Source organism: Penaeus monodon, chromosome 7 (genome assembly GCF_015228065.2).
Source record: "Penaeus monodon isolate SGIC_2016 chromosome 7, NSTDA_Pmon_1, whole genome shotgun sequence".
In the NCBI taxonomy this organism is placed as follows: Eukaryota; Metazoa; Arthropoda; class Malacostraca; order Decapoda; family Penaeidae; genus Penaeus; species Penaeus monodon.
The window spans coordinates 4,393,250-4,403,249 of NC_051392.1; the positions used below are offsets into that span (position 1 = coordinate 4,393,250).

At 37.0% G+C, this 10,000-nt stretch overlaps 1 protein-coding gene across 1 annotated transcript in view; it reads right to left on the reverse strand.

The window, feature by feature from the left end:
- Positions 1-6,996: 6,996 nt before the first annotated feature.
- LOC119574967 (NAD-dependent protein deacylase sirtuin-5, mitochondrial-like) overlaps positions 6,997-10,000 on the reverse strand; it is an 11,465-nt gene continuing 8,461 nt past the window's right edge. Inside the window, 1 exon segment of the mRNA XM_037922266.1 lies at positions 6,997-7,105. Coding sequence (XP_037778194.1) covers positions 7,051-7,105 — 55 coding nt within the window. The 3' untranslated portion in view covers positions 6,997-7,050.

Here is a 10,000-nt window from a genome sequence, read left to right on the forward strand (position 1 = left end):
ATATTTATATATATATATATATATATATATTTTTTTTTTTTTTTTTTTTTTTTTTTTTTTTTTTTTTTTTTTTTTTGAGTGAACTTAGGCACAGAATCTACTGTAAACTTAAAACGAAATTTTAGCTGCATTCGAAGTGAAAGTGAGATCTATGGCTACTTAAGTTGATTATCGTTGTTCATCATATTTTGTTAGTTGAGTTTATAATATTTTTAAATGTCTTTTTTAACACTCTCTTTCAAAGTTAGATGAGATAGATATACGAAGGGAGGGAGAGTGTAAACATCAAGGCATTAGGGAGAGGAACAGAAATGACATAATTAGATTAAAATGTAAATAAATAAATAAATAAATAAATATAATAATAACAAATATAGAAATTTAAAAAAATTAATAGAATATGATAAGAAATAAAAATATATATATGATGAAAGAAAGATTTCAATAAACGATACTGATAAATGAATATACGAAACTAAATTATTTTAATTAATAATAGATTTAAAAAAAAACACCAAATGTACAGACCTGACTAATTAATGCCGCACGTTCCATGCAACTTTCAACAAATGCAACGCAAGAGTCCCAAATGCAGTTTTCCGCCGAGTTGCAACAGAGCAACTTGCAATGTCATGTTAAGAAAAAAACAAAAGGACAGAAAAAAATACGACGATGCGCTAGAGTTAAATACTTTTTCTTTCTTTCCTTTGTAAATAAATAATATTTTGTGGGGTGGGGGGTGGGGGTGAGGGACTACGGGTACTTCTGTTGTTGTGATGATATGAATTGGTTTCATTTTCTTTTTTCTCGTTATAAATCATTCTTATTATTTCTGTCTTCGTGTGGGTGTGTCTCTGTTTGTCTGTCTGGCTGCATGTTTGCCTCTCTCTCTCATTGTCTCTTTCTTTCTCTCTCTCTCTCTTCCTTCCATTCTCTCTTTCTCTCTCAATCTCTCTCTCTCTCTCTCTCTCTCTCTCTCTCTCTCTCTCTCTATATATATATATATATATATATATATATATATATATATATATATATATATATATATTTATATATATATATATATATGTTTTCTCTCTCTCCCTCTCTGATTAATTTTTTTTTAATTAGAATGCAGGGAACCCTACTCATGGTTCTTCTTTTTATTAATATAAATATATTTCTCCCTCTCCCTCTCTTTCTCTCTCCCTTTCTCTCTCTCTCTCTCTCTCTCTCTCTCTCTCTCTCTCTCTCTCTCTCTCTCTCTCTCTCTCTCTCTCTCTCTCTCTCTCTCTCTCTCTCTCTCTCTCTCCCTCTCCCTCTCCCTCTCCCTCTCCTTCTCTCTCTCTAGTTTATCACCAACATACACTTCTAAAACATCACACACACACCATTATTTCTCTCTTTATTCCTTAGGCATTGTGAAGAGGCGAGAAATTGTTGCAGAAAAATAAAATGTTATTTATAGTGAAAATGCATTTTTCGGCTTCTCTCCGACGGAAAAAAGGCGAACTGGCAACTCTCCCATTCGACGTTCTGTCTGTAAAAAGGCAAACTGGCAACTGTGCCAGGGTACGTTTTCTCTCTCTCTCTCTTTGTCTCTCTGTCTCTCTCTCTCTCTCTCTCTCTCTCTCTCTCTCTCTCTCTCTCTCTCTCCTCTCTCTCTCTCTCTATGGCGTATACATAAGCCTGTTTCTGGAAGCCCTTTTACCAATAAACCACATGGCTGTTTACCACGTGGTTCCAAGTCCAAAATAGGAACCATCGACTCAGCGAGGGCGTAGATGACGATTTTATCTGACCTCGCCTGACCCGACAGTTCCCGACCAGCGCTCGACATAGCAAGTTCGTGTTCAGCGGTCACTGTGCGCTGCTCATCGCGACCCCGCACAGCAGTTTTACCAAGACATAGCGTGTGTTTCCCTTACATGTGTTGTGATTCGTAAGCACGTTGACTACCACTACTGTTCACCAACAGTCTGTTATAACTGGTGGTAGGGTGGTTGTTGCATCCTTTGGGCTAGCAATACAAACACACCTCCCGAAAACCGCTCAACCGCTCCCAAAGATCTTGTCTACAGAACCACATGAGTACACGTTTTGGGCCCCCTCTCTATTTCTTTTCCCTTCCTTCTTCTCCTATAAATATGTTAAGACATTGGTTTTGTTGGGTAAAAAAGCTAAGTGACAACAAATGACAAGTTCTCACACTATTCTTCTGACCTCAGATCGCATTACCATTTGATCACGGTATGTGGTCAACAAACATGAATATCATACATTAGTTAATTAATTAATTTTTTCTCAGTTATTAGAGGTTTATATTGTTTCAACTGCAACGAATTTAACGTGTTCGTGATTTTATCCTTTTCACGAATTCCAGTCATATCATTTATTTTTCCTCTCGCGTTCTCCCGTCTCGACTTGACCTCACACGTCAAGAGAGGACCACTCGTTTTTCCCATAATTTGGTTGTTGTTGTTTTGTTGACACATTGGGGATTAACCGTAGCACCGTTACATTGCCCATTGGTGACACGTTATATTGGCACTAGAACGGAGCTTGTAACAGGATTTTATATAAATTTATTATTTTGAGTATAGCGCTGGATCTTCCCCCATATCATAGCATGCAGGGATGCCCGATATAACCCAAGGTTGCATAAATCGCCCAATAGATCTCCGCTCTGACGTTCGATAGTAGGTACAGGTAAAAGTTATTCGTTCGATCGGCAACTTTCGAGTCGGTGTGACCCGCAGTTACGTCCGTTAATTAATGTAGGATTAGGGTTTAAGCTAGAATCATTATTCACTTATTTATCACATCCTTCTCACCCTCTTGAAGTCGCTTGCATGTTTAGAGTATATCCCAAGCGTGATAAGTTAGATACCCGTAGGGAATGTCATGAGCACCCATCACAGATACACAGAAAAGAATAGGTTATTTACAGATTTTCCTGGCTCGGTTCGCTTCATTGTATGGCATTTTGGGTATAGGATCCCCCCGTCGATGAAGTCTGACATGTTTAGCTAGACATGGCTATCTCGGCAGTACAGAATTTCTGACCCCAAGATTTGTCTGCTAAAATGCTTGCGAATAATTTTTTCACATCACCGTTCATTAATGTGTACATTTTGTTGCATATCATTAAATGTTGAATTCAGTGTGGTAGTTGAAATAATTTTATATAGCTAGCATTGCTAATTTATCTCAGTTTCGTTATACCGAGATTTAATCTTTGTGTTTGTGATACATTTTCTGTGCGAGGTCACTTTCACTTTCATTTCACACTCGCTGTCGCTCACACGCACACACACACACACCGACACCCTTACAATCACTCGCTCACTCATCCACGCAGAGCAAAAGACACAGAAATCTTTTTATTCATAGGGTTCGTTGCGGTCGTAGTTGCTGGTGTAAAGATCTATGATGTATCTCTCATGCCTGCGATTTTGTCAGTCATGACGAGTGACTCGTACATGATAAACAAGTTACATTTATTTCTTCTCTGTGTGACGATAATTGGTTTAAGTAAATCCTTGCGCATTGCCGCTTATCTACTCTCATATCTACCAGAGACGATTGATTGGTAGTTCAAGCCAGGTCCATGCGGATTGCTACTGACACCTCCCTCTCCTATTTTCTTCTTTATCTTTGTGAAATAAAACACAAAAAGAAAAAAAGACGAAAATAAAGTAAAAACCAACATGAAAAACTGCAAACTTATATAAATTACTGGCTTGTGGTACTTAACACACCCTCTTCTCTGTTATGTTATATTTTTACCTAGGATTAATATGGATCGGATTTTGGGTTTAATTTTTAATATGAAATATTATCTATATGGTCTGTAGAAAAAAAAAAAAAAAAAAAAAAAAAAAAAAAAAAAAATATATATATATATATATATATATATATATATATATATAGAGAGAGAGAGAGAGAGAGAGAGAGAGAGAGAGAGAGAGAGAGAGAGAGAGAGAGAGAGAGAGAATAATGATAATGATAATAATGATAATAATAATTATAATGATAATAAAGACAATGATAATGACAATAATGATGATGAAAATTATATTATCATTGTTATAACTGGAGAATCGTTAATTGGGAAAATTGAGACAAAACAGCTAGCAGAGACGGCCTTCATGTCGTGTTGTTCATTATCACGAATGTTGCAGAGACGTGGCTAAACTGTCTGTCTCTTGTGACGGCGGTATCAAGTCCCTTAAAGCCAGGGGGATGTCTCTCGGCCGATCGGTATTTCTACCGCGTATTGCAGCCTGTTGCTGCCGCTCTGCATAGCTGCCGACCCGAGTGACCTCTGACCCAGGGGCGTCACTTCGTATTATGAGTTGGGGGGGGTGACAGGTAAATTTGCCCTGAAAAAATGATTTTTGCCCTGCAAATCACGGAAAAGAAAATGCTCACTAGCTCTTTATAAGTAGCCCTGAATGGACCATCAACCAGTATTAAATATCTATTATTGGTCTTCTTCTTTCTTCTTTTAACGTAGGTTCATGTCTGAGCCGCTGTGGTCACAGCATGATACTGACTTGGGCTGGCTTGGCCACCCAGTGGCTAGGTAGGCAATCGAGGTGAAGTTCCTTGCCCAAGGGAACAACGCGCCGGCCGGTGACTCGAACCCTCGAACTTAGATTGCCGTCGTGACAGTCTTGAGTCCGATGCTCTAACCATTCGGCCAACGCGGCCTTGTATTATTGGTAGAAAATTATAAATTATAAATACCAGAAAATTTGCCCTGCAGAACTAGATTTTGCCCTGCAAAAAGAGGCTTTTTTAAGAGTTGGGGAAGTGAACCACCCCCCCATACCCCCCCTTAAGTGACGCCCCTGGAGACCAGAGTAAACCCTCTATGGCTTCGGGAAAAGTTAACAGGTGTTTGTTGACACTTGCTCGTGTTTGGCGGTTCACGAGTGTTCTCCACGGAGATATTATATTATATGTTAATATGTTATATGTTGTATTATTTTATGATTTATATTTTTATATTATTTTATATTTTATATTATCTTACGTTGTATATTATTGAAGGGAGAGGGGGAGGGGGAGGGGGAGGGGAGGGGGAGGGGAGAGAGATATATAATAATAATAACTTAGTTTGATTCCATTTGTTACAATGGATATTCTTGGCATGACATACTGTCTGTTTCATTTTGCTTCTAAATTATCCCCTGGGCAAGGCAAGGAACGGCTGGTGTTACCATCCACTGGTGGTGAGGGATTAGAACACAGGTCAGCAAGATTGTTAGACGAGATCGCTACCACTGCACCCCCCTCCACCACACACACATAGGCAAAAAGCAGGAAAGCCATTCATATTCACTTCATCTGTGGTATAAATTACAATTTATATTTCATACCCATTTTCCCTTTAGTATCAATAAGATCCAAGTCTTCAGAAATATTGTTTAAAATCCAGAAAGAGCTTCTCTGCTACAAAAAAGTTATTAGATCATGATCAAGACTGCAATAAATTAATGAATTATATTTTCTTTTCATACATTTACACTGATCTTTTCTGCTTCATCAATTTATTCCTTTTCATACCTTTATATATCAAATATCCAAAGATGATTTATCATAAAAGAAGAGCCAAAGAAAAACTGGAAATATAATATATTTATTTACAAATAGAGCAAACGGGGTCTTCCCCTCTCTTCATACTCATAAAAATAATTTCTTTAGTCTAGCCATAATTATCCATATACTCCACCCATAAAACTGGGAAATGGCGAGTCTCAAAAAACTAAAACCATTAACCCTCTGCCGACGGGTGGCATGTACGTACATGCCATGGCATGCCTGGACTATCTGCCGGGTGGCATGTACATACATGCCATGATGCGCATGTCCCATATTCCGGGGCATGTATGGCCATGCTATGAGTTTTTTTGTTACAATTGTTGCAAAATATTTTTTTTTTCGTGAATGAAAATTTTTCCTATACTATGCATTTCATAAAGGCTTCTCGGGCTTCCAAGGTTAACGTCCAAAAAATTACATTGGTAATCGTCTACAATTGGCCAGAGATATATAGTATTCACGAAGTGATGATGTAAAACCAAGTGAAAATACCGATATGTATTTTGGGAAAAAAAAAAATAAAATAAATAAATAAATAAATAAATAAATAAATAATAATAATAATAATAATAATAATAATAATAATAATAATAATAATAATAATAATAATAAATAATAATAATAATCACGTATTTATAAAAACACTGAACATAAAATTATATCTAAATGGAAGTGATAATATAAACCTGTTGAAACTACAGTTTACTTTAAAAAGTAAGAAAATACAACAAAACCTACAGTTTCAACTCCATGAGACCATACACGGCTTATTTTATTCAGACTATAGAGCGAATAATGATCAACTATGGAGTCTATATAACAACAAAAATATCCTACAGTCTTGATTTATCAGAAAATATGGCAAATAGAGACCTCAGAAAATAATAATAATGAAAATACAACATAGGTTCTTAGTTTTACAAAGAAAAGGCAAGGGATGCTGGTATTGGGCATGAGCGGTCACGCATGCTAGGTTGACGATATGAGCCCCCGGCAGCAGGGGCCCGGGCACTATGAATACAACCCGGGAGAGAGGGCTTGTGCATCGGGAAGTCACCTATCGGCAAAGGGTTAAGAATAAAATAAAATACAACCCAAGTCAGCAACATGGGGTTTGAGCAAAGCTCACGAAGTAAAAAGGCATAAATACATATATAGGTTTCTAGGTGGGACAGCATGCAGTGCTCTCTATTCAGTCTTTCCACTCATGGGCACAAATGTTCTCCTGGTGGGAGGAATCCACTGCCTAGCAACTCACTACTTGGAACCCTGGATCAAAGGTTTCTATAATTATATTGACCTTTAGATAGATCCTTGTCATAGTGTATTGAACAGTGTTTTCTATATGGCTGCGTAATATGCAGTATTATAATGCATTACTGCTTGGGGATAAATTATATACTGAGAAGTCTGATGGACAAAAACCATTTCATTCAGTTTATTAGCTTGTTGCATTCTGAACTAAGGTGCAAGTGCAACAGGAAGCGTTGTACCACATGGTCCTTCAAAATGAAACCTGTAAATGGAATAAATAACATTAATCAAAATATCATGATCATATTAACAATATTAGTATAATTATGTTAATAATTATGATACTAGTAAAATGGTACCTGTTCCTGTCTCACTGTTGGTTAGACACACTGACCTGCCAGCTGTACCCTATGATCTAGCACATAAACCTGTTACAAGACTCCAAGGAATAGAATAACATCGAGGTTTCACTTCCAATAAGCGAAAATGGTAGTAATATGGCCTTGAAGAGCATAGTTTGGTCCTTCTGCACAGGTACCAACATCTCCAAATACTTTTGCTGAGAAAGTTCATGATACCTGCTGTCAGGCCAGTCCATCTGCTGACTTCTTGGTCTGGCAGCTCAGAGTCATAAACTATAATACAAAGGTATGTAAACCTGTGTGACCATTATCCTCGTTGACCTTGACACTGCCCAGGGTAGCAACTCTGTCCAGTATCCCATCCATGTATGTGTTAAAAAGTGATGATACAAGAAAAGCCCTACCTCACCCTTGAATTCACAGGGAAGAAGCTACACAGGCCCCCACCACACTTTAAAGTACTTTCAGTACAAGTATGCAGACTTGCTATTAGACCAGAATTACCCTTAGTCTTGGGATTTCTCAAAGAGATTTGCGATACCCCATGTCAAATACTTTCTTGGGGTCGAAGTAGGCTGCACACAATCGCTTCACATCACCCACACACACCCACAAATACTACCAAGGATAAGATGGAACAATCACAGTTGCTCTTGCATTTTGAGGACTTTTACCTTAACCAACCATGTTTTGTTAGTATGGGAGAGAAGTAACATATCAGTATACTATACAATTCAATCAGACCACAGCATCAGTAAAATGACGGTAAATAATTTAACACATACAGGTAAGGAAAACCAAGCAGCAAAGTTTTAAGTCTTAACCCCCTTTAGCAATATGAATGATGTCTGACATCAAACATAATTCCTTTAGAAAACACACAATATTCACTGGATTGCAGAATGGGTATGAACTATACCCTTGTTGTAAAGGATGACATTTTCATTAAAATATTTGAAAATATACTAGAACAACTCACAGAAAATGCAGTATGATTTTAGTTTTGTTTTTAATGATTTAGCAATTCTGGATGGTAATATCACTGTTGTCAGTCAAACTTGACCTTAATCATATAGTTGATACACCAATCCCACCCTTAGGTGTACTAAAAATTTATTTATGTGAACTATATTTACTGATATATTTATGGATGTGTGTGTGTGTGTGTGTGTGTGTGTGTGTGTGTGTGTGTGTGTGTGTGTGTGTGTGTGTGTGTGTGTGTGTGTGTGTGTGTGTGTGTGTGTGTGTGTGTGTGTGTGTGTGTGTGTGTGTGTGTGTGTGTGTGTGTGTGTGTGTGTGTGTGTGTGTGTGTTTTTTTTTCAGCGATAATAATAATAAAACGCAATGACTTTGCTATATAAATTTCAATGAAAGACATCACTGGGAGTGAAAAGGACCCCAACAAATTGAAACTCAAAGAAAATTCCTGTAATCTTAAAAAAAAGTAAAGAAACTGTAGCAAAACCACTGACAAGAAATCTGTCAAGGAAATCTGTGACATGAAAATTATCCTAAGCTTACTAAAGAAGCTAAAGGTCATTCCTCTCTCTAAGGGTGGAAATAAAGGTCAGGCAAAAGAATACAGACTAGTGACTCTAATATCTCATATAAAAGAAATATTTGAACACATACGTATACTACTTTCTGTTCATTATGTTTAACTTAAGCTCAACACTTTCCTGGTTAACCATGAAAGTTTACTCCATAAGATAAAGAACCTTGGCAATGGAGGAAAACTAGGAAGATGGACACAGGGTTTCTTAACAAATCAAAAGTAAAATGTAATCATAATAGATAATTCTAAAATGAACCAACTGTTACATGTGAAGTGCCACCAGGCTCAGTTCTTGGGCCCTGGGGGTTAATGCAGATATCAAACACTAGAGTAAACTCTTTTGATGATATATATAAGTATAAGTACACTATTAACCCAATGTCACTGGGAAAATGCTGTGCTCATTTTTTTGTGAAATGTCTCTGCACATAGATGGCTCTACTACTGCTTAGCTACAAGGGAGTCAATTAGAAGGCCTTGTGACCTTACCCAACTTCACCTTTCCTTGACTTTGTAGGAAAAACATTATTTTTACTAATGCTATCAAAATCAATGGTGTTATTTTTATTATAGCCATTATAATTACTATAATCTGACATTTCTGACATTAGGAGTGGTATTATAAGATAACATAAAATATCTTAAAAAATCAAGGAAAAGAGTAAACAGGTGAGACAAGCAGTACTCATAATTGGCTCAATGGTGACTTTGTACAAGTGGTGCCCTCTATGTGTAAAAACAACTAATAAAGTAAACTCAAAGTGGGCAAGGCATGGATGTACATGCTATGCCCATCAGTTCTGAGCTTAGGATAAGGAGAAACTAGGCTAACAGAGAACCTAGTGAGAAAATGGCACCAAATCCAAGAGAGTCAGAAGTAAGTATAAGCAGGAATGAAATTATGACACTCCCCTAAGCAGGGAAGAACGTGCTATCATTCTGGGATAAATGCTCAGACATCCAGATTAAGAAAAGATGTGTAATCAGTTTCTTAATCAAAGGTCCAAGGCTGTTTAATGGTACGAAAAAATATTGGAATCACAACTCAGCACTACAGAAGTGCTTAAAAGAAAATTAGATGACTGCTTAAATTCTATCCTAAATGAACCATCTTCTAAAAGGCAGTAGTAAAAGAATAAGGGCTGAACCAAATTTAAAAATATTAGAAACAACTCAGTGAACTGTGGCAGTGTCTAAGAGAAACTTAGACGACTGGTTTAATTCACTACCGGATGGACTG